Genomic DNA, 26,698 nt, shown 5'->3' on the forward strand with positions numbered 1-26,698 from the left:
GGTGGGACTTCAGGAGTGACGTATTCATGTCCGGTTACTTTGTAATTTATGATTACATTGATGTGTCTGTGTTTGATGTTTTACAACGCCTAATGAGCAAACCAGACTAGTGTTATAACAGGTGGGTTATGTTTTGATGTTTAACAAATGGGTCTTAGGGTTCCAGAATGTTAAATTCCCAGGCAATAAAAGTGTTGTGTCAGCGGCAAGATGATTGGTGTTCAACAAAAGGGTGACAGGTTCCAGCAATTCTATAAACCCGCTGGTGTTTTATACTCGGACAAGTGCTACAACAGATGGCCTACAACCGGTGGTTGTTAACCTTCCATATTTTATGGGATGATTGGCGTGGTCTGTGTATTTAAACCACGCAGACATCAGTGATGGTCATTCAGTCTTGCCTGAGTAAACTTACCTACACCATACAAAACATGGCAGGTTGTGAAACACCAAATCCATCAACTACACCAGGATATGTTGGCACAGGAATGGAAATTGGACGATGGTCGGATCTGTGGATACATTTTCAACCCAGAGCTACCGGAGGTTGCATTTTATGAATTACCCGAAGGCCATGAGATTAACTCTGGTGTGACTGATCAAATGGGTTTTAATGCCAGTTTATGGGACACCTTTCTAAAAGGGTTTTATTTGGGGCCAAAACAAGGCCCACATAATACGGTAGATGTACTGTTTAAAGTTGTCGAGGGGATGAAACAGTATCACTCCAGAAGTCCCACCCTAACACACGTCATACTGGAAATCCCGCCCTCCAGGGTCATAAATCACCATTCTGACACATTATAGCCTATATTTACTACTCACTGATGCGGATTTAAAGTGTGAATTCAAATCGGCACCCCCTACAGGCCAGTCTGTGGGAAATTAGAAAATATACAGTAATCTGTGATTGATTTATTTGAGCATGTCAAGGGAAAAGTATACAAGAATATCAATAGGCTTCCCAGGCTTACCCTGTTAATGCTTAATTAGTTATTGTAACACTAGGATGCAGTGACATTTTCAGGTTGTTAGAAAAAATATCCTTGTTAGGAAATAGAAACGATTGTTTCAAGAGGTGGAATGGCGATATGGGAAAAGGCAGGGGAGGTGCTCTGTGTAAAAATTCAGAAATTAATTACCCCTTTCCTATCTCTCTAAAATTGTACCTCAACCCTGCTAATTGGGAGCAGTTGTTGAGCAATGGACTCTGAAAATAGAGAAAGTACACATGTCATCAACTAAATGCTAAATGTTGTGTTCTTTCATTTAAAATCATCCATTATCCCTTTAACTTTCCCTGGATTATGTGCCCATCATTCAAACAATTAATTTACTTAAGACACAATCAATGCAGAATTGATCAATGAACTGACTATTTCTATGAGAAGGACATCAGTTCTGTAAATGCTGCATACTGTATATCGATCACAGCCGTAATACCCAAACAACTTTGGGTTCTCTTTTAGTCTGAAAGGTTGAAAACCTGCTTGCTGGACTTCTCAAACATTATTTTTTCACTGCTGTATTATTCTCAACATAATTCAGTCTGAAACAGCCTCAAGGTGTTTCTAGTGAAATTTAAGAGGTACTATATTGCTAAAAACTAAGTCATTATTGATTGTTTTTCACCAATCAATGTCAAAGCAATGACAGAAGACATTGCTTTATCTACTCTTTGTGCTCTGAACCAACCCATTGGTTTCTGGGACCAATCAACAGCAAGAATGGGTTTGCAATTTGAGAAATTGAGAGAGTGGAAGACAGGTCCAGACTCTGCAGAGAATAAACGTTTGTGGGCGTAGCATTTGGCCAGACTAATACATTTGGGAGCCAGGCATGGAATCTGCTAGATCTTGTTACAATAGCATCCAGCTTACCTGACTGGACAGTTACAGTCACAGGCTTTAGACTTTAAAAATGAACTGGATTATTTTGCACTGAATGGGACACACTGTCCTGAGTATTGTTCCTGTCTGTGTTGGTTGATTGGTTCATGCCCTTATTAGAGCTGTTAGACAGCCAGGATTGAGCAGAAATGCAAAAATGTTAAAAGCCTTCTATTCCTCATGAAATATAATTGAAAAGAAATATAATTTCAAGTATTTTTTCACACACTTTCAAAAGTTACCATTGCCCTCTGGGAGGCATAAAATTGAAAGTAAATTATTATAACTATCCTGTCTGCAATGCAGTATCTCAGAGTTAAGAATCTACCTTTAGATATTCCACCCTTTGAATTTCTAGCAGACTTCTGCAGGAGACATCTGCTTTGCTTATGATGGGAATCACAAGTGTTTTAGTAATTCCATCCCATCTGAAACCTCCCTCCCCTTTTAGTGCACTCCCAAATTACCAATGGAATGAAGTTTGGACTCTTTTCCTTCTAGAGACTCAGTACTTTTACCGGCTAGGACGAGTGAAGCTGTGAAATTCTTCTGTGAGCTTGCATTATGGAAAATAGCTCTCAATCCAGCAGTCAGCAAGCTTTATGGAAAGATGTGAGTTCACTATTTAAATTTTTGTATTGAATAATGTTAATATAATTTTGAGATATTAATGCAAAATTCCTACTAATTAAATGCATATAAGGTAACAAAAAGATAACTAATGCAACTAAATTGATAACAAATGTTGTTGTTACAGAGAAAATAAATGTTATTTGTTAAGGGGCTAAGATGTAATCACAATGTTAGGATTAAAAAAGTGAAATCATTCTTTCAAAATCCTATACCTATAACTGACATCATATAATGGCCAAATGTTGGCTCTTTACAATTCCAAATAGAATGGGACTTGATATTGTTATCTTACTGGGTGTGTCACATTTTAATCCCACATTTATTCACTGCCATCTCTGTCAACTCGGATCTTGGTGTTATTTGTTTTTCATTACATAGAAGTTGCATGAGTTGACCTGAGTTAGGGAGCTCAGTGTAAAAAAATAAAAATACAGGGAGGTTTCTCTTTTTAATTATTTTGTGCTTAATGCGGTTAGCCAAAATGTAAAGAGCATATCTCCATAAAATGTGCTCACAGATATTGAGTTGTTGGACTGTTTTTTTCACCCCTCCCCAACTGCGTCTAATAGTATCTACAGTCCTGTCTTACCTAAACAACTACCATGGCAGGCTGTCCTCATAGGAAACTATGCCAATCTATTCATGCTTTTATCCACACTGCCAACCAGGAAGTCATCGGGGTCAACGCGTGTGAGGGCATGCTTGCCCTGATGGAGCTGCTGGAGTTTGATGCAATGCTGGCCAATTGGCATCACCTGTGGTGCTTCCCCGCTACTCGTCAGCCAGCGTCATAGTCAAGACTGTGGTCATCAGGTTGGCACTCCCCAGCTGGGAGGCCTGACTAGCTAACCTTGTGTATTGATGACTGCGACACCGGAAGAAATTGGCCCATATTGATCACACTCGTGTCAGTGAAAAATGTTGTCAATTGTTTCAACAGAGAGAACTGAGGGAATTATTGAGATTGAGAAAACACCTGTTGTATTACATTTCAGAGGGAAATAACTAAAAATGTAAAGTAAACTTTTAGTCTACTCTTTGGAATAACTTAAACAGCATGGTGGACTGAATAGAATGTTTTTTTCATCTGTCTTACTTTAATCTATCATGTATCAATGATTGTGCGCAGATTGAAAACATGCCCATTCCTATAAACCCCCCCCCTGTCTGATTGTTGAACTATTGCAGATTCATCTTTTCTCTTTAGTTCAAGTGCTCCTTCTCCCTCCCTTTTTGTTCACTCTCAGAGCAGCCAGTAACTTTAGGCTCTGTTCATCACTGACCGAGTCCTGCTACAGAGAAAAAAACCACCATGCTAATTGTCAACCCTTACACCTGTTTAGTACTGGTCGACTTGAAATCATTTGTGTGCATACTCTTGACTCCACTCCCACCCCTAATTTATATTCTGGGCAGACAGAGCTTTGTCGTCAAGTCAAGTTTCCACTACTTATGCAAGCCACTGAAGTAGAGAATTACACTTCGGACACATTTTTGTTCCACGCTGGGAAAAATTCTCTTTATTTCTGCCCCTCTGATAATATAACCATCTGTTTGCTATTATCATGGCTTGTGAGAGGAGCCAGAGCCTTGGATGTTTGTGGCTACTGGGATCATCACATACATGTGCAGTATGCTATTGTACCATGATGAAGACAGCATCTGTCGAAACGTTGGTCTTATTTAAAAAATTGTATGCATTTGAGTTTAGAGTGTGCAGCTTTTTCATTCATTTTGTTTCCAGTATGCTATATGTACCTACTTTATTTCTGTCTGAAATATTGATTTATATATCAGTTAATTTTTGGTCAATGTATCCATGTTCCTGGTAAATTGGGATAGATTTATTGATCACATGGTGATCATCATCAGAATCATTGGGATAAAGTTGATTGAGGGCCTTTCTTGGGATATCTTTATAAAAATACATCTCATCTTTCTGAGATCATAAGCATATTTACTAAATAAGAATAATTGTCCAATATAGTATATTTGGCTAGTGCTTCAACTGCGCCAGTCGCTCAATATCTACCAAATCATAGTTGTTTATTAATAATTTGTGTGGTCCTCCTAAAGACAATTGAGTGTTAACGATTATTGCCTTTTATAAATGGTTATTGAAATTATAGTGAAGCCTTACTAAAAAACTATTCGATCTATTGTAACAAACTGTTGTAGCAATGACTTCCAACAGATGAACAATGCTCTTTTATCATTGCATTACATGTGAAAAGATGGCCCAACTCCTTTATGGAACAACATTCATTTTCTATATCTTCTTTTCATGGTCCTATGAGACCTTCGAAAGCAGTCCAGTGCGAATCAAAACATTTCATTCCCTCACCGCTGGAGCTTTGTGGGGGAACAAAAGGCGTCTTTTATTAATTTGTGGCCTTGGGCTGGGGGAATTGAGTCCAGCAGGGAGAATTTTAAATTGAGGGAAAGTGTAATAAACACGACCTTTAAAAATGTGTACAGCACTGAAGCTTTTCTATATGCTTATTATTTAATTTGTGCATGCATAGTTAAGCCTTGGTTGTCCATAAAGACAGTACCGCTTGAAAATCCCAAGCATATGTTTATCACCAACTTCATCAATGGATGTGAATTGTGCAGGTGTCAAGGTTGCATATGTGAATATTTCATAAAAATTTCTATATCCCATTTATCTAGCAGATGCTGGGCGCTTCTCAAAGACCTGCAATGTTCTACAAAGTTCTCAGTGAGATGCTAAATATCAGAACTAAATATAATTTAAAAAAGTGAATAAGCAGGGTAATATTCATATAATTCCGCATTTCTGCAATTTATTGTTTGACTGTACTACTGCAGCATGGGTCAGAATCCATCCTATTGCTCTATCAACAAATAATCGCTCATCTATCTTTCCCCTGTCTCTTATGTCAGTTGTCAGACCTCAGTGGCGCATTGTTCTACTGTAAGGCACTCTGTTTTGGCACCAAGTTGACCTCCATCTTATAGGTTTGATCCAGACAAAGCTAATTTGGCAATGCAAATTGGACAGCATCAACGGAGGGGCAGGGATGCTTTGTCAGCTTAGGGTTTTACAAATTATTATTTATTTACTTAAGTCTTACAGGAACTTCTCACATTGATAAAATGCGATTTGGTGCCCCCTTAAACACAAACACATGAATGTTTCATACCAGCAGACTGCATAGAGTGACAGTCACTGTAAAAACATACGTACAGCTATTACAGATATTAGTTGGACACACTGGTGTTATTTGACATCTTTTTTACATGCTAACATTATTACATTTTATTTTATTATTGAACGTTATTGATGGTCACAGCTTTGTAGAACTAAACTATAGGCTCCACAAATAGCTTGTGTTCAACACTTGCTCATGATCATGCTGCTATTTGAAACAATTGTGTTTCGATCACACTTGCTTTCTGGCTGTTAAGCAGTGCAGCCAGCTACAAATAAATAAATGAAACCACCAGAGGAAGGTGAGGTTCATCAATCTGGTAGCTTTCAGTCTCATATTTTCCAATATAAAAGTAAAATGAGCACTAAATATCAAATACATTTAAACACAATTTAATGAACTAAGTGATGTAGATGGCACAATAATTGCCTTCTCTATTCAGTGCTTCACATTTAGTGAACTGTGTGGAATTTTTGCGACCAGGAAATGAATGATTCTGCTTGCACCGGTATGCCATTTGTTGTCAGTGGGATTGAGGAGAAGATTATCAAGTTTATTGTTCTCAAGTTTCTTTTTGTTTGGCCTCTGTTGACCAATGGAAATGTATTATGTTTTGTATGCACCCAAGATCATTTATGTGAATAATTACTGAAGGTAATGTAAAAAGTCTGCATATTGGCCATTTTATAGTCAGTTGGACCTATTAAAGCAGAACATCCAGAAGACCAGTGTTAAAACCAGTAACCTTGCATTTGCAATTTTTCATGTTTGCCTTATTCGCCATGCTTGTAGGTAATTACGCAAGCAATCTTTTTAAATTTCGTATTGTTAAAAGACAAAATTAGTTGGCAAAATTAGCATGGCCTCTGGAATGGATGATTGCAATGCATTATGAAAAGGTCTAACCATGTTATAAAACCCTTCAACCAGCTCTATCCATTACATTTAGCAGACACTCTTATCAAGAGCATCCTATGTTAATGACTGGCTCCGGTGGTAATATAACCCACAACCCTAGTAATGCAAATTTCATGCTTTTCCAACTGAGACACTGTTCTGAATAATGTCTCTGATCTTACACTTTATATATGTGTATTTTTCCACTTGGATATTAATTAAAAAAGCTGAGAACTTGAATACAGATCATGAAATGGAAGGTCTGCATCTGATCAACAGAACGTTAAGGTTGTTCCGTTTAGGGATATGAGGATATCCAGTGAAATATATCTGAATCTTTATAGAACAGGCTGTCCTCAAAAACGGACTATCCGGGAGATGAAAAATAGTTGTTCCTGAATGGTCCTAATCTAACTTGACAGAGCTTGAGCAATTTTGCAAAGGAGAATGGGCAGAAATTGCTGTGTCCAAATGTGCAAAGCTAGAGAGTAATTCAAATAGACTCATGGCTGTAATTGCCCCCAATGGTATATCTACCAAACATTGACTGAAGGGGCTGAATATTTCAATCAATAATTTTTGAATGCAATCAATAATGTTTTGTTTAAAATTTTTAATTAATTTAATATAATTGTAGATACAAAAATTCACTTGGACATTATATAGATTTTTTAGTTCATCAGGGGCAAAAACTCCTGGTTACATCCATTTTGACTTGCACAACGAAATGTGGAAACGTCCAAGAGGGGTGAATACTTTAGAGAGCCTCTGTAAAACCACTCAGTAGAGTGAATGGGTTACCAATGGATTTCTGATCATTTTTAATGTTGTACTTATAGGTGGAGGTGGGAAAAGAGAAGAAGACCAGGTACCAGACCTACCAGCGAGGAGCCTTCATTCTGGGTCTGGTGTTTCTGATGCTGACGCTGGGCATCTTCAGCCTCAGACACTTCTGGAGTCCAAGTCTGGGGAGGGTAAGGCCTGGCTAATCTTATCATGTCTTTTCATATTGGTTTTGCGATAAAGCAGCAGATCAGAGATATTGTAAAGAGTCTTAGTATAGGGTAAATCCGGGGTTGCCCTCTCAGTTTACAGTGCTGCAATAACAAGGTAACCAAAAATAACTGGAGACAATACAGCTGTGAAAAGGTAATAATAACTTGTTAATAATACTGTATTTCTGGAAATAAATGAGTCATGAACAGAGAGCCCTTTGAAACAAGTAGTAAATAAGACTATCAGGTAAGAATGTAGTATTATACACATGGTAGTTTATACTGTATGTAGCTGCTGAGTACGTATAAAGAGTGTACTGATTTTTGCTGTTTGTAATGTAGAAACAATTATTTGTTAGTAACAAATGTATCTACCATAAACAAGATCAGTCGATTAACTTCTCTTTTTAAATATTTAAGTAACACTATTTTAATTAGAATGAGATATCATGCTGTTGAGATGGCCTGCTTCCAAGAATCAAACAGTAAACACTTAAGGAACTCATATTATTTTGTACAATAATTAAGATCTAGATTATTTCACAACCTAAGTAAAATCCATGGCCTGTTTAAATAAGATTTATGTATACACTACCATTCAAAACTTTGGGGTCACTTAGAAATGTCCTTGTACTTGAAAGAAAAGCAAAATTTTTGTCCATTAAAATAACATCAAATTGATATAGAGTGTAGACATTGTTAATATTGTAAATGACTATTGTAGCTGGAAACAGTAGATTTTGTATGAAATATCTGAATGGGCACATTATCAGCGACCATTACTCCTCTGTTCCAATGACACGTTGTGTTTGTTAATCCAGGTTTATCATTTTAAATCGAATTGATCATTAGAAAACATTTTGAGACTTTTCCAGTTATGTTAGCACTGCTGAAAACTGTTGATTAAAGCAATAAAACTAGCATTCATTAGACTAGATCTGAATATGGAGCCTCAAGCAATTGTGGGTTTGATTGCAGACTCAAAATGGCCAGAAACGAAGAACATTCTTCTAAAACTCATCAGTCTATTCTTGCACTGAGAAATGCTTTTCCATGTGAGAAATTGCCAAGAACCTGAAGATCTCGTACAACAGTGTTTACTAGTCCCTTCACAGAACAGCAACAACTGGCTCTAACCAAAGTAGAAAGAGTACTTGAAGGCCCCAGTGCACAACTGAGCAAGATACATTTGAGTGTCTAGTTTGAGAAACAGGCGCCTCACATGTCCTCAACTGGCAGCGTCATTAAATAGTACCCACAAAACACCAGTCTCAACATCAACAGTGAATAGGTGACTCCGGGATGCTGGCCTTCTAGGCAGAGTTGCAAAAAAAGCCATATGTCAGACTTGCCAATAAAAATAAAAAAATAATATGGGCAAAAGAACACAAACACTGGACAGAGGAAGAGAAAAGTGTTATGGACAAACAAATCTATGTTTGAGGTGTTCGGATCACACCGTCTCTCAAGCATGGTGGAGGCAATGTGATGGTCTGGGGGTGCTTTGGTGGTGGTAAAGTGGGAGATTTGTACAGGGTAAAAGGGATCTTGAAGAAGGAAGGCTATCACTCCATTTTGCGACGCCATGCCATACCCTGTAGATAGTGTTTGATTGGAGCCAATTTCCTCCTACTGTACACCAAGACAATGACCATGGCTCCAAACTATGCAAGAACTATTTAGGGAAGAAACAGTCAGCTGGTATTCGGTCTATAATGGAGTGGCCAGCACAATCATCGGATATCAACCCATTTGAGCTCTTGTATCTCAGACTGACCGTATGGTACATAATAAGTGCCCATCAAGACAATCCAACTTGTGGGAGGTGCTTCAGGAAGCATGGGCAAACATTTCTTCAGATTACCTCAACAAATTGACAACTAGAATGCCAAAGGTCTGCAAGGTTGTAATTGCTGCAAATGGAGGATTCTTTGATGAAAGCAAAGTTTGGACACTATTAAGACGCAATTATTTTTTCAATTAAAATTAATTATTTCTAACCTTGTCGATGACTATATTTCCTATCCTTTTTTTCCTATAAAGTTTTTTATTCAAACTCATTTAATGTATTTATTCATGGAAAAAAAAGAATTAAAATAAATTATTTCTAACCTTGTCGATGACTATATTTCCTATAAATTTTTTCCTATAAAGTTTCTTATTCAAACTAATTTCATGTATTTATTCATGGAAAACAAAGAAATGGATGGTTGTGCATACAGTGGATATAAAAAGTCTACACTCCCCTGTTAAAATGCCAGGTTCTCGTGATGTAAAAGAATGGAACCGGGACTTTAGTTAGGGTGGAGGGAGTTATGAACAGTTACAAATACCAGGCAATATTGGCACAAAACCTTCAGGCGTCCGTTAGAAAGCTGAAGATGAAGTTTACCTCCATATCCACAAAAGCATGGCTTGCTAATAGACTCATACCCAAAAAGACTGAGTGCTGTAATAAAATCAAAAGGTGCTTCAACAAAGTATTAGTTTAAGGGTGTGCACACTCATGCAACCAGGTTATTGTGAGTTGAAAAATTTTCCCCCTCAAAGATTGTTTTATCAATTGAATTGTTCACATTATAGGACACAGTGAATGACAAAGTGGAAAAAGTTCTGACATGATTTATCTTTGTCTCATTCTTTTACATCTCAAAACCTGGTATTTTAACAAGGGTGTTTTGACTTTTTATATCCACTATATGTACCAGATATAGTGACCTACATTGCAGGAAAACCCTAGACCACCAACAGAATAATTGAAAAATCAACTCCAATGCTGACGGATCGGTGCAGCTCCTGCAGTAATGCGGTCGATGTATCGGTCTGTCGTGGTGAAGAAAGAGCTGAGCCGCAAGGCGATTTACCGGTAAAAGTGACCCCAATCTTTTGAATGGTAGTGTACATGCAGTGTCCCAAGTGAACAAAGTACTTTTAAGAAGCAATCATCAATAGTATGCAGAGAAAAGGTATGAGTACAATCATTCTTTTTTGTTAAAGTATTTGCCTTTATTGTTCATTATTGATTGAACACTTCGATTTTTGTACAGAATCATGATTTGGAGCATTATAACCACCAGTGTCCTGGAAATGTCTTTTGGATAGACTAATGGCAGTCCTATTCCCTGAAACATAATCAAGGAAGGATGGTTTGGGAGTTTTTGATGCCTATCGTGAGCCAGAAGAGCTTGAGACATCCATTTTAGCAGAGGTCATCACTTGAACATTTTTTTGCCATTTTTAGTTATGACCATTTCAAGAAATATAAGAAGCCAAAAGAAAACTGTGCCTTCACCAGGAAGTGATGTTCACTGTATCTAAGATTCATGATGTGTCTTAAAGCATGCGATGAACCCCATATGCCATGTCTATTAAAGGTTGGGCACATATGTGTTTATTGCTTGTATATGAATATTTGTCAAATCGATTAAAAAGGTCAAACTGAAAAATATTCTCTTCTCTCAATTATATTATTACTGCCTATTGTCTAAAAGGTTATTACATTGTAACCACAAATAGATATTACATAACTACATAATTATCACATAGATTATGTGATAGTCTTTTAGCCAGGTCATAACATAAAAAACACACATGTGAACTTGAGTCTCAGTAAAGGATATGAATATTCTATTTATTAGCCCTGCTATATGGTTCCTCAGCAGTATCACCTCGTAGATCTAACAAGGTCAGAGTTCAGTATTAGTTATTAACATTGTAATCAAGATGCTTTTAAAACATGTATGAGCAACAGATTTGTTATCACAACAAGCACACCTTTAATAACATCCAGCTAATAAAATACTAATAAAGTTGGCATTTAATATATCAAATTTACTGTATGTGAAATGTTTTCAGATAGGAAAGGGGGTAAATACAGAGAGTGTCTTGCTAATAGAGAAGTGGGCTGGATTTAAACCCATGCTGCAGCAGTACATGCACACCAGTGACCTTAGGCCACAATTTAAATATCTTTAAATATACTTTGATATTTCTTTCTGCTGGGCTAATGTAGTTTAAAAGCAGTGTTTTATCATTCCAACATCCGATTTTCAGTGGGAAATGAGTGTGATGACTTTCATAAGTGTATGACAAAGTTTGATGTAATGTTTAAATTATTCAGACCATGTATGAAAGACCCATCCATGCTTTTCCAGACTAAATCATATTCATTACTTCAACGCAGAATGGACAAAGAACCAAGACAACCACAGTTGGCAGAAAATATAAAATTACATGTGTGCTTTTAAATGACTGTCTCAATGTCATTGTAATATAATGACATGTTGGAAATGTTTGATTGTGCTACCATTTAGCTGTTTGTTTATTACCTTTTCCCAATGAGCAGGGTTATTATGTTTACACAATCCGCTCTCTTGACACTGTACCTCTGTCCAGCCAAACATAATTGCTGTTGACCACATTGCCAGCATGAGAACCTAGGCCTCTTCATTATTGGAATAAACTCTTGTCTGAGCCATTCATCTTGTAAAAATCCAATTCATTCACTTTTGATGGAGAGCATTTTCCATCTACCTCTTTCCCTCAGATTACCCAAGGGGGGGAAAGCTAATTTACTCAAGGCCATGACAAAAATATACATTGATAATTTATTCTTAGGAAAATTAGGCAGCCTTCGTGTTCCAAGCACCACTTTGGATGAGAAAAAACAACTCCAAAGGATTTAGCTCTTTGACAGGAATAGTAAGACTTACATTCATGTTTAACCAAAACTCTTATCCAGGACTACTTTTTATAATTGGCTTAGCATTTGTTTGGCCTGTTGCTGGTTAAAAATCATAGGCCAACAATGTGAAACAATTATGTTGTTCCCTGCTTAGAGGCACAACATCATGTTTTTTAACTTTGCTTGACCAGCAATTGAAACCAGCAATATTTTGGTTAATGGCTCAACAACTGCTAAACCAGTGAGACAAACTAACATCATTAGTGATCATACAAAAATGTTAAATACTGTGCATCTACTATGCAATGGATTAAATAGCATCTTGAAAGGCTATGTGAATAAAATTTAACAGTGACCCTTTTGGTTGATTGTACCAAAGATAATTTCAGAATTCCTGTCTGCATGAAAATGGGACCTTTTAATTTCACTTTAGGGATAGCACTCTAATGTTCCAGAGCACAGGCTAATCAAGGTACAGCGAAACTTTCTGTATGGACAGCCACAGTCCACCAGAAATAAATCACCATTGGGTCCGTCTTTTTTGTCCTTGTTAAATATTTCATGCCGGAGGTGGAAGAGTCATTATTTCCACTTTAATAAGCTGTAATCACTCTCACATGGCAGATACGGCAATGTGTGTGTGTCTCAACTGGCACCCTGTCCCCTAAATAGTTCACATTTTTTGACCGGCGCTCTATGGATCCTAGTCAAAAGGAGTGTGCCATAAAGGGAATACGGTGCCACATGGAACACTGCCAGTGTGTTGATGGCAGAGGCTGCCTAGGCATTGGACATCAGACCTGTGGGCCCTCAGTTCCCCTTTAATTGGGTCTTAAGGGGGTGGCCCTGCTCACTGGTCTCCATCAGTGAGTGAGATGGAGCCACTTCAAAGCCCAATCACCTGTCTGTCTGTCTGCCTGAAGGGGAGCCCCCAGACGCACAGCGGTAAAACACACCCAGTTGTATCCTCGCCAAGCCCGTCTGGGGACCCATCTGAAGGAGAATTTGCACAGAGGATGCATGCACATGTAAATAAACCGCTTCCACAAACAATGACAATGAAACCAAATGCAACTGTTACAGCTTTAGGCAGTCACAACTTCACAGCCTCCTATGAATATTTTAACCACAAAAATCCATATTTTATGTACATCCTCCACTAGCTACTTGCTGTGTGTATTTTTTTTTTTTAAATCATGTCTTAATGTGGAATGGCTCTCTGCTCTTATCTTTTCATTTCCCTGTGAGCTCTCATCCATTATTACCTTGCTGTGGAAAGCTTTTAACCCCTGACAAACCAATTAGAAGTCGATACATTGATAGGGATGGTGATTGCCTCTACCACTCCCCACTCTGTCAGGGGGCCCCAAAGCATTGGTCTCCTGTGCTTGGTTTTACATAAACTGCCACGGGAAGGTAATTTGTTCAGCACGTTGTATGTCAATATGACACAGTCACCACTCGGGAACTTCTTTTAATTACTAGCAAACATACTGTACGTCGCTACAGGGCCTGTTGTGGAATCTAGCTCCCCATCCCGTGTCTGTGTCCACGTGGGCTGGTCTGGGCTGCTGTAGCCTGTTCTTCCTCTGTAGCCTGGAGTAGAGTCTGTGTTAGTGTTTACTAGGATGCATTGTTGTTCGGTGGGCCCCAAGCTTGCAGGGGATTTAGCTTCCTTGTGTATTAATCTGCTTTTATTACCAATATATATCAGCATGTTCATGTATGTATTATATAGTGAGAGTTTGCTTTGAAACTCTAAAAGAATATAATTGTTATAATGACTTCACACCTGCACTGCAAATCAAAGGATTAACTGGGGTGAAAATAGACATGTGGTTTTGATGCATTACTCTAGATAGTAATCACTGCTGGTGTTATGCTTAGGTTTCTTTGCAGGGCCTCTGTGCACAGAATTCCACTTAAGGATTTTGTTTTCTTTTTTGTTACATGTTTTTCAAGTGTTTGTTATACTCTCCCGAGCCACTTCAAGACAGGAAACAATTTGGCTACAGAATGTTTTATTATTTGGGTGGACGTAAGAACAATAAGAAACATTGCCCTGTGCGATTGTTTGTTCACACAACACATTTTGGATATAAAAACAGCTTGTTGAGTAAAATTACTATCTAATCATGTTTATCTTTGTTGGGCAGCTCTGTATGTTGGTTCAGGTACATGCCTGAATATCTGGCAAATTTTTATATTGTCTAGAACCACCTCAATCTTGGTATGAGCCTTGACTGTGCCTGTAGATGACAAGTGGCCAATTTGAGTCGCCCAGAGTGGAGGGGGGGATTGCCAGCTGGGATTTTCTGGTCTCATCATGCCACTAAGGCGGCTTGGGCTCCTGAGAAGCTGAGTGAGCATGCCCTCACACACATAGACTCACACAACTTCCTGGTTGGACAAGCAGTGTGGGGGAAGAAATGGCTTGACAGCGGGGCTGATGCCTAGGAGAAATCCTCAACTCTCCCAAATCCAGTAAGAATCACTGGAATGATGCAGGACGGTATATACAAATGTTTACAATAATACCCTGTCAGCTTGATTCCGGTGGTAATAACGTACACGTTAGATACGTCATCCAGAGTAGGCCCCATGTCCACATCCCTTTTTGGGGGGGGAAACAAACCTGCATCCTGTGTAGACTACAACAGTGTAAACAAGACAAACCGGCCTGCTTAAATTCATAACGCTTGTAATGCCGAACAATAAAACAAAAATCCCTGATCTGAAATTTGTTCCCCTGCCATGCAGGCCTGGGGCTGTATTCACAAAACAAGGCTAAAAGTAGCTCCTAACTTTCTGATTTAGGAGTAACTCTTGAAAAACATTTACGTGTCAGTCCTAACTTTAGGGCTCCTACATTTTTGGCCTAAGAGTTTTTCGCAAATAATTTAGTGCTAAAACCAGCTCCTAAATCTGGGAAAAGTTAAGGAGTAGTCAAGAGGACTCCTCAGTCACTAAGACCAAGTCACAAACAATCCTAAAATGGCTGCTGCCGGAAATCCTTCTCGTAATCCGGTCTAGGTTTTTAGAAACATTAACTGATACTGAGCTTTTAAATAGGTATTGGCTTAATCAAGAGGATATAGTGATCATAGTAGAGCTAGCCATTGATTCAGTCACTACACCAACAAACAGATAACAACGGAGATCGAGGCTGTGACAACTCTACGCTACTTGGCCACAGGGAGCTATGCAGCAGAGATGCAGAACTATGTATATCTCAGTCATCTGTCATTTGAAAATTACATCAATAAATGCCCTCTTCAGACCCCATATCGTCCCAAAATGTATTTGGTTGCCTCATTCGCCAACTACAAAGAAACAAAGACGACTTCATGGCCATAGCTGGACCACCCGGTGTAGTTGGTGCTATAGACGGGACACATAATTACACAGATTATTGCACCATCAAAAGATGAATGCACATTTCTTACGAACTGCCAAGACATGTAAGAGGTAGACAATTAGCTGAACATATCTTGACTAGTGTTAGAAATCGGCCGTTACGTATAGTGGTTGTAATAATTAGCATACCCGTTTGTCAAGGGAGAGAGAAAGTATATTATTTATTGCAGCATTAGAAAGTCTTGTTCATGAGGTTACGGACCTGGTCTTCCTTACACAACCTCAATCTCATCTCAGTCAATCTCTTCTCACTGTAATGTTGGTTACCAGCTAGCCTATACATAAAGGGCGTTTCTAACTTTTTAGAAGTCAACCCCCATGCCATATGGCCATCGTAAACATTCCTGTCATTAGAGCACTACCTACAGAGAGATAATCTAAACAGAGAGGTTTCTGTTGTTCTCATTATCTAGGCACATTCACTTCCAATGAAACGTACATTCATATTGTAATTGTTAATGCTCAGATTCCACACAAGTCTGTATGTCATTCTTGGTTTCATGTTCATGACACTTACCCTACATTTTTATTTTAATGTCTTTATTTCAATATGGCAACAGGACACATCGTTCTACTGTATTGCTATGATGAATTCACTGACAGACCCCTCCCATATCAGCCAATCACTGTGGTGATAGTAAGAAGCTGAGTGAGCATGCAGGCTCACACGACTTCCTGGTTGGACAAGCAGTGTGGGGGAAAAAATTACTTGACTTTGATGTAAGCTAGTTCATGGAACACAACATCATCCATAGCAACCGTGTCAACCCAGCCCTTTCTCTTAGCCTAAGACTTCTCCCTGTTCCTTAGAAAAAGATGGTCTTAAGCAGCTTTGTGAATAGGTTTTAAGAGGAAACTCTTAGCTAGCAACTTTTAGTGCTGTTTCGGAGTCTTCCTAGTGGTAAGATCAAATGTTTTGTGAATACAGCCTCTGATTTATAGCTTTGAAGGTTGGTATTGAGGTTGAGAATTGAGAGGTTGAGCCGAAATTGGCTATGGTAGATTGTGAATTTGCTACAACATTAGATCCCTGAAAGACCAAACCTTCGCTCTATCTCAGGTGGTTACCATAGACATCCCTGCTAAATCCTTCTGAAAAGAAATCTGCAAAGGGAGTTCACAGATGATACTGGGCCATTGTACTGACATTAGCCTGCCCTCCTCAGTTTGTTTACTGCTCGTGACCTGTGTCCACTCAGACAATCCCAGTGTGATTGGTCCATGTGTTTACTGTTTGATGTCATCCTACCAACCTGTCAAAAGGTTCAATTGTTTTCCCAAAGAAGCGAGAAAAGCATACTCACTCCAGCAGACTACATGTCCTCTTGGGCAGAGTGTCATCAGTCGTGGTGTGTGCATGGAATAATTATTCTAATGGGGCAGTTGGGCCTATCGAAACAGCTGCTTTTGGCAGGACCCAGCGGGACTTCCTTGTCTTCAGCCTGTAATATGTTCAGATTTTTAGATGTTGAGCTCATTCATTCAAATAAGTCCCAATTACACTTGCCTCTCACAGGCCTCACGATCTCATCTGTTAAAGCTCATAACATCTGATCACAATCAGATCACAAAGCACATTTTGTCAACCCCTACACCTGTCCTAAAATGGCAGCATCATCAATCAGTATGAGGACAAGATACAGTGAGGGAAAAAATTATTTGATCCCCTGCTGATTTTGTACATTTGCCCACTGACAAAAGAAGTTATCAGTCTTTAATTTTAATGGTAGGTTTATTTGAACAGTGAGAGACAGAATAACAACAAAAGAATCCAGAAAAACCCATGTCATAAAAAAATTTGACATGCGTTTTTTTTATTACATTTATTTATTCTGTTTCTCATTGTTCATATAAACCTACCATTAAAATTAAAGACTGATAACTTCTTTGTCAGTGGGCAAACGTACAAAATCAGCAGGGGAACAAATGTTTTTTTCCCTCACTGTAAGACAAAGCCTGCATGTTAGAAGCAAACAGGGCTTAAGAGGTTGTCCCTGTGTCCACTTCTCATTTGAATACATAGTTGACTGTTTCCACTTTCATTTGAATGCATAGTTAACTGTGTCCTCTTCTCAGTTGAATACATCGTTGACTGTGTCCGCTTCTCATTTGAATACACTGTTGACTGTGTCCATTTCTCATTTGAATGCATGGTTGACTGTGTCCACTTCTCATTTGAATACATAGTTCACTGTATCCGCTTCTCATTTGAATACATCGTTGACTGTGTCGCTTCTCATTTGAATACATAGTTGACTGTGTCCACTTCTCATTTGAAAACATGGTTGACTGGGTCTGCTTCTCATTTGAATACATCGTTGACTGTGTCCATTTCTCATTTGAATACATAGTTCCCTGTATCCGCTTCTCATTTGAATACATCGTTGACTGTGTCGCTTCTCATTTGAATACATGGTTGACTGTGTCCACTTCTCATTTGAATACATGGTTGACTGTGTCTGCATCTCATTTGAATACATGGTTGACTGTGTCCGCTTCTCATTTGTATACATAGTTGACTGTGTCTGCTTCCCATTTGAATACATGGTTGACTGTGTCCGCTTCTCATTTGAATACATGGTTGACTGTGTCCGCTTCTCATTTGAATACATGGTTGACTGTGTCCGCTTCTCATTTGAATACATGGTTGACTGTGTCCGCTTCTCATTTGAATACATGGTTGACTGTGTCCGCTTCTCATTTGAATACATGGTTGACTGTGTCCGCTTCTCATTTGAATACATGGTTGACTGTGTCCGCTTCTCATTTGAATACATAGTTGACTGTGTCCGCTTCTCATTTCAACACATCATTGACTGTATCCGCTTCTCATTTGAATACATCGTTGACTGTGTCCGCTTCTCATTTGAACACATCATTGACTGTGTCTGCTTCCCATTTGAATACATCGTTGACTGTGTCGCTTCTCATTTGAATACATCGTTGACTGTGTCCACTTCTCATTTGAATACATCGTTGACTGTGTCCGCTTCTCATTTGAACACATCATTGACTGTGTCTGCTTCCCATTTGAATACATCGTTGACTGTGTCGCTTCTCATTTGAATACATCGTTGACTGTGTCCACTTCTCATTTGAATACATGGTTGACTGTGTCCGCTTCTCATTTGAATACATCGTTGACTGTGTCCACTTCTCATCTGAATACATTGTTGACTGTTGGCACCTGTGATGCAACCTTGGTCTGATGGAAGCTACTCATTGTGTTTACTGTTACATTGTGGAACGCAACAAAAAATAGGATTTATTTCACCCAAAATCAGCCACTAAATGCTAGAGACATATCATCAGAAATGTTCAAGTTGTCCGATGATATGAGAAAATCTCCGCCAGAAAAAAACACAGATGTCATGTGTATGCGACAGGTAAGTGGAGAATGCAGAAGCACCAGGAACCCTAGCTGGGGGGCCGGTTCCCACCCTGACCCCCCACCGCTCCTAAAATTAGTAGGCAGAGGGTAGGTGGGCAGCACAGGTCAATCATGACTGAACAGTCTCCCCGAGCTACAGCCCTCAGCAACCGTCCATCTGTCCAATAGAGGCTAATGAGACTATGCTCACTACATCAAACCCTCTCTCAAATTGTTTTGTGTTAACTAGCTGCTATTTACTGCACCCAAAACGTCACTCATCTCCCTTCAACAGGATAGATGTGTGAGCAGGAAATGTCATTTACAATGTGAAAATAAACTGTAATTGCATGTATTTTACCTACTCATCATTCATATTCTATAATCTAAGGGGTTTTATGTTAATTATAATTGGAGATACCTGGAGGAAGTTGAATCTTTCTGAAATAAAAATGTATGACCCTATCAATAAAATACATTTTTATGTGACCCTCCCTGATCACTATAGATGCTACAAAAAATAATAATAAATATCAGTGCTTCATTTGTAAACCTCAAGAGCCTGGAACAAACAATAGTAGGCGAAAAGGGTAACCTGGGAGGCTCTGAGGTACTGGAATTCATTTTTTACAATAATGCATTGAATTTGCCTGGTGTCATATTAATGTCATTAATTTTCACAGGTTTTACAGACGCCTATATGGTCTTGGGAAATCCTGGTCTGTTGTGAAAACATTGCATACAATGTTACATTATTTTACATGGCTAGAAAAATAAAATAATCGTTTTAATACTTGTTAGGACACTGATAAACGGAAAATATAATATTGCTGTGATGATGTACTGTTTCTTTTACATATTCTGTACCTAATGTATGTTAGTACACTCACCTAAAGGATTATTAGGAACACCATACTAAGTGCTTTTTCTACTGTGTTTGACCCCCTTTCGCCTTCAGAACTGCCTTAATTCTACGTGGCTTTGATTCAATAAGGTGCTGAAAGCATTCTTTAGAAATGTTGGCCCATATTGATAGGATAGCATCTTGCAGTTGATGGAGATTTCTGGGATGCACATCCAGGGCATGATGCTCCCGTTCCACCACACCCCAAAGATGCTCTATTGGGTTGAGATCTGGTGACTGTGGGGGCCATTTCAGTACAGTGAACTCATTGTCATGTTCAAGAAACCAATTTGAAATGATTCCAGCTTTGTGACATGGTGCATTATCCTGCTGGAAGTAGCCATCAGAGGATGGGTACATGGTGGTCATAAAGGGATGGACATAGTCAGAAACAATGCTCAGGTAGGCCGTGGCATTTAAAATGATGCCCAATTGGCACTAAGGGGCCTAAAGTGTGCCAATTGGGCATTTAAATGATGCCCAATTGGCACTAAGGGGCCTAAAGTGTGCCAAGAAAACATCCCCCACACCATTATACCACCACCAGCCTGCACAATGGTAACAAGGCATAATGGATCCATGTTCTCATCCTGTTTACGCCAAATTCTGACTCTACCATCTGAATGTCTCAACAGAAATCGAGACTCATCAGAACAGGCAACATTCTTCCAGTCTTCAACTGTCCAATTTTGGTGAGCTTGTGCAAATTGTAGCCTCTTTTTCCTATTTGTAGTGGAGATGAGTGGTACCCGGTGGGGTCTTCTGCTGTTGTAGCCCATCCGCCTCAAGGTTGTGCGTGTTGTGGCTTCACAAATGCTTTGCTGCATACCTCGGTTGTAACGAGTGGTTATTTCAGTCAAAGTTGCTCTTCTATCAGCTTGAATCAGTCGGCCCATTCTCCTCTGACCTCTAGCATCAACAAGGCATTTTTGCCCACAGGACTGCCGCATACTGGATGTTTTTCCCTTTTCACACCATTCTTTGTAAACCCTAGAAATGGTTGTGCTTGAAAATCCAAGTAACTGATCAGATTGTGAAATACTCAGACCGGCCCGTCTGGCCTCAACAACCATGCCACGCTCCAAATTGCTTAAATCACCTTTCTTTCCCATTCTGACATTCAGTTTGGAGTTCAGGAGATTGTCTTGACCAGGACCACACCCCTAAATGCATTGAAGCAACTGCCATGTGATTGGTTGATTAGATAATTGCATTCATGAGAAATTTAACGGGTGTTCCTAATAATCCTTAAGGTGAGTGTACAGTGTTGATTGTCTAGAAAGTGTTAGGCCTAAATTTTAAATCAGGTTAACTGTCTCCCAGGTTTAACTGTCATAATATTACATTATATGTGCGTTGAATAGAGATCTGATTTGTGCAAAACCACACAAATTGACAGGCCGTATTTTGTGAGTTTTTGCACGCTTCAGGTAGACCAGATTTGTGCAAAAATGCAGTACAATTTGGTTGATGCATCACCAACACGAATTAGTGATTATTTTTTTATCAGATCTTCCTAAAACATTAAATAACATAAAATATGGCCTGTAAATTTGTGCATTTTTAGCATAAATCTGGCATCCCTAAAGTATATGAGAATGCACAGGATCCAAATTCACTGTGAGACTGTGTGGCGAATAAGAGATGCACACACGATTGGGCACACACTGAGATATTAAGCATTTCTAAAATGGAATTTTCTCGTTTATAAAATCCTCCCCTGCTCCAGATGTACAAAATATGAAACACTCCTCCAGACCAAAATAAGCATGACTCTCCCCTATTTTCTTCCAGGTACCAATTATATAAATTGCGTCCCATAGTCCCCGATTGCTTATAATGGTATTGAACTTTGTATTTTGTGTATTCTATCCCCATCATGACACTACCACAAATTCTGGGTTTGTGAAAATATATACTGAAAAACAAAATGAGAAGAAAAAAGGTTTTACTTTAAAATGATGGTTAGTATCAAGATATCAGTCATTTAACATAAAGGCAACATAACGTGTACAGTGTGAACTTATGTTGATAACCAAGGATGTTGAATAAATGCAATAGGCCTATGTAAAGTGTTTTTAATTAGCTGAAACATAGGACAAACATTTAGCGTTTTATATTTCTTGCTCAGTATTTAACGGTAATTCCTATTCTGGTTCCTCAAGCAAGCCCACAAATCTCTCATTCTGAGATGATGTGCTATACCTTCCAGCAATGTAGAGGTGGGAGGGGGGATACTTGCTTAAACCTTGCCCAGCTGAGAGCCCGAGGTAACGGCTGTTTTGTGATGTGTGAAGGAAGGCACAACGTCGTTGTGGCATGCTGCTCGCCTCTGGGATCTGGGAGCACTTCCATCGTGGCTTCTGCTGGGAGCATTGAGAACTCCGCTGCCGGGGAACACTCATCGGGCCGTGTGCCGTTTTAATGCCCGTCTGTGCATCTCCCTCTCCAAAATGGAGCGCGACGGAAGAGTAGACTGAATTAACATTTGAATGGCCAGCCTTTCACTTCCCAAACTGCGGGTACTTCATGTGGAACGTGTTGCACGTTCTGTCTGTGAACTCAGTCGCCGGGGCAAGACTGGCAGGCTGTCTCTCCCTCCTCCCTCTCCCCTCCTCTTCACCGACCTCCTTCTCTCACTAGAGCGAGTGCCTGGCAGTCTTCTCTCCCTCTGTTGTACAATTTGGAATCTGATTGAGCTTTCACATCCTGTTTCGCTCTCCCAGAGTGTCTGGTCCTCTGCGTCTGTCATAGCACGTTCTCTAGCCACAGCGTTGAAGTGTAGAGGAGCTACCACTCTCATAGAATTATTAAAGCTTTGCCGCATCTGCACCAAATCAAAAAGGCTCGAAATGAAATGAAAATGGAAGGAAATTGTATTCATTATGGCTTTACATTGAAGACATTTACTAAGTGGAAGTAATTGAAGTGTTCTCCATGAATTTTGCATTGAATTTGAACTGCAAGTTGAAGCAGACTAGGTGTACATACATCTGACAGTAATACTGTCTCGCCTCATGTGTTTTGCTCTTATCAGAATCTGTCAACATCGATGCAATTTTACGAAATGCAGTTTCTCATCTGGTCTTAGCCAGATGAGGGACATTCTATTTTTGTTTTGTATCTTATCAAAGGTAGCGTGCGAAAGACCCCTTTGCCTACCAGATGCTAGGTGCTCTGTCAGTCAATGTTAATAAAGCTTTGTGAAGATATTGTTCATTCAGGGACTATAAAATATTAAACAAGGGAAGATTGGCATGTTACCCTGGGAAATAAGCATGTTTTGATTCAAGGCAGGGGACATTCTTTTTAAGTGGGTACACTGCATATCTCTGAATTGCTGACTTAAAAAGTACAGGTCAGATGAAAATGTGGAAAATATGATTTGCTTCGGAAGCTTTAAGTACAGTATGTCACATTTTTTATGGCACCTTGCAGAACAAAGCAGACGCCTTGGAAGACGAGCCTCAGATTTGGAAATAAATAAAACATCAGATGGCAGAAGCACTGAAGCAATCTCAGCAACAAATGTCTTTAAAATGATAATTGCATAATTTATGTGTCTGTACACTGTGCAAAAGGCAAGATGCTATTTTCACCCTGTGAAAGCCAAACAAAGCATTGTCGTCTCACTCGTTCGAAGGACTTAACTAGTAGTGTGGAGTCCACGTTTCACTGTGCACCTGGTCTTTCTTCATATCTAGGACTTTCTGTAGAGTACTCAAACTCCAAAGGGATGATGCCGCTTGATGAATGAAAAACAAGTGCCTCTTGACTTCAGAAGAACCTATCTCATGGCCTCACAGTCTCATGAAAAGACACAATATTCTGCCAGCTAGTCGAATAACAAAACTCTTGTCACAGCTGGTGAGGTCTGACCAAGTAATTATATGCCAGCTTCCATAGAGTGTTCATAGGGATTTGTTTATCTGATGGGGGTGTACCTCTCCCATACAGAAAATATAGAGACATTGAAGTGAAAAAGCCAATATATTTTGTGATGTAGTGGTGCTTTAAAGGGAAAATCCAACGCTAGACACTGTTTGAGGTGCTATTTTTCCCTAGATAATTATGAGTGATTGGAGGTGCTTCAGACATAATTATGCACCACAGCAGTATATTTTTAATGTTGCGCTGGGAGCCTGCCGTCTGATCTAAAAATAAGTAGAGTCATGTTATGTAGCAGTTATTGTTGCCTTTGTGTTTTTGCCGATTGCTCAATCACACTAGTGGCAAGTAGATATGGACGTCCTTGTTGAATAGACTTGTCCCAACAATGTTCCTATCGGTCAGAATATTGTAGGATAGCGAGACTGATTAATTGGCACCGGCTTTTTTGGACTACTGCCTCCTTGTTTCCACTCTCAAAGGTGGGCTTTTCAAAGTGGAGGTGGTGCTAGTTTGTGCACATTTTCAGATTCATTTTCATGTTTTTACTGCCTATCCTGCTTGTGGTATAACTATAACCAAGCAAATAAAACACCTTTTGTATACAACAACTTTTTTCTTAGGTTCATATCAGCCTGAAGAATATTAACAAAAATGTTGTTGTTTAGGTGCCAAATTGCTGACAATATCAAATAATTTGTGATTTGATTTTGCAACTAATATTTTTCCAATACCATTTAGATTATTATTTATATTTTCTGCCTATATAAGATGGAAATCTTACAAATGTATCTTTTAAAATATGAATGCAATCTAACATCCCATGGGTGCCCAGTGTAGCGACTTTTCAGACCCCCTTAGCAACTTTTTTTCAAAAAAGTGACTAGCAACAAATCGAGCAATTTTTTTTGTGCTGTTATTGGAGACTTGTTCTTACTCTTCTCAACGAGCAGCGGGTGCCGTCGTGGGCCCCTCCCCCATCTGAAAGCACTCACAGGCGGCCCAGTCCTCGCACAGCAGTTCCTCCGAGCTGCAGTCAGAGCAGGAAATGTTAACTCCTCCGTGTCCAGACTGAAAATTAATCGCGCATGCGCTCCGCCAAAGTGTCTCTTTTAGGTTATTTTTGCCGGTCCCAAGCCCGGATAAAGGAAGAAAGTTAATTTGTAGTTCTATATTTAGGGTGTTTTTATTAACTTTTTGTCTCTCATACAACGTTATTCCTCTCCTACAGGCAGCGTCCATCACGTGCAGTTGGTGCTGTTCTCTTAATCCATGACCATGATGATATCTCCCCTTGTGTGTCGCTCTAAATGTTTATTTTTTTTCTAACCTTTTGATTTTGACTTAAATAGTGCCCCCTTTTTTATTTGTTCTTTGTTATTTTGCTCATGTGATTATTTCTTGTACATGGACAAAATTTGTAAATACGCATGTATATTATTTTCCCCAACGAGAGTATTGTATGTTAAAAAAGAAAAGAAATCCATTCATGATGCTGATGGGAAATTATGCAAATTAGACAATGATGTCATTTAGCGACTTCTAGCGACTTTTAGGACAGCCAATAGCAACTTTCCTTACTGAGGAGTTGGCAGCACTGTGGGTGCCCATTACACGTTTTTGCCGGACCGCGTAAGCAGAGCCGCTCAAGAAGAGTGAATGTCTCTGACTGACTGAGTGAGTGAGTGAGTGAGGGAGTGACTGACCGACCGCCTATTACTAGCTAATAACGTAGTAATGTAATGCTGTGGCATTGTGGTTAAAGTCATTGCCTTTCATGTGAAATATCTAAGTTTGAATCTATTGAGAGACATATAATAATTAATTCTAGTATTTTTTTTTTATTCTAGTATTATAATTGATTCCACGATTCTCTTGTCTTTTCACTTGATGAAAAAGTTAGTTATCTTCGCCTTTATTGATACTTATTCTTATGCCATGAAATGAAATAGCTTTGGCAGACTCGCTAGCAATTGTTCAATACTTATGACTATTCCAGTAAGTTAGTAGATATCGATAAAGCGTATACTGGCTAATGTGTAGTGATTAACAACACAGCCTTTCATGTGGGCAACTTGGGTTCGAATCTCAAGATGGCAACCCTTACTATTGCAGGCCGGCTGAACTAGGCGTGCCTGGTTTCTTGTTGAGATAAATATTGAATTCTAAAATAAGAACTTGTTTATTCTTTAATACAGTTTACCTCAATAAAGATTATATTTATTCTCAGATTTGGTGCGCAAGATCAAGCTGCACGGGCAATTCCAGCAATTATGGATGTGACATTTGCTGACAAAATCAGAAAATGCCTAACAAAAATTACTTATCAAGGACAAATAAGTATTTGAAATGTATTATAAGTAATCCCACTTTGTTAACGGAACAACAAAACGTGAGTGATAGATACAATTGGAATGGACAGGCACTGTTAGGAAAAATATTAACATAAGTCACTGTTGACAAAAGTTTTTGACAAAAGATTCATAGACTTTTGTCAAAAACATTGACAAAAGTCTATGAATCGTACAATTCCTAGTGTAGAAAATAATAGCCACTTAAAGGAAGTCTTGGCTGAATTAAAAAACAATTTAATTCAAGAAATAGGAAACTGGAACAAACGTGCAATGTATTTCAAATTATATAGTTTTTCATGCTCAGCTTGAACTTGTAGCAGAATTGCCCGAAACAACGCAATTTTTGCCGGACCGCATAAGAGTAGCCAGCCAAGAAGATCGAATGTCTCTTACTGACTGACTGACCCTTTTTGAACAGCATAGAGGTTAGAGAAGTGGCCCTGCAAACCATAGGTCCGCGTTTGAATCTCATCACAGTCAAAACAAATAAT

The 26,698-nt window shown here is 39.0% G+C and overlaps 1 protein-coding gene across 1 annotated transcript in view; it reads left to right on the plus strand.

Annotated features, from left to right (window-relative positions):
• Window positions 1–2,413: 2,413 nt before the first annotated feature.
• The window catches only part of tnmd (tenomodulin), a 93,915-nt gene continuing 69,630 nt past the window's right edge, over window positions 2,414–26,698 (plus strand). The window contains exons 1-2 of the mRNA XM_010896024.4: window positions 2,414–2,501; window positions 7,435–7,569. Of these exons, the coding sequence (XP_010894326.1) occupies window positions 2,454–2,501; window positions 7,435–7,569 (183 nt within the window). The 5' untranslated portion in view covers window positions 2,414–2,453. The remainder of the gene's footprint in view (window positions 2,502–7,434; window positions 7,570–26,698) is intronic.

This window comes from Esox lucius, chromosome 4 (genome assembly GCF_011004845.1).
Source record: "Esox lucius isolate fEsoLuc1 chromosome 4, fEsoLuc1.pri, whole genome shotgun sequence".
Classification (NCBI taxonomy): domain Eukaryota; kingdom Metazoa; phylum Chordata; class Actinopteri; order Esociformes; family Esocidae; genus Esox; species Esox lucius.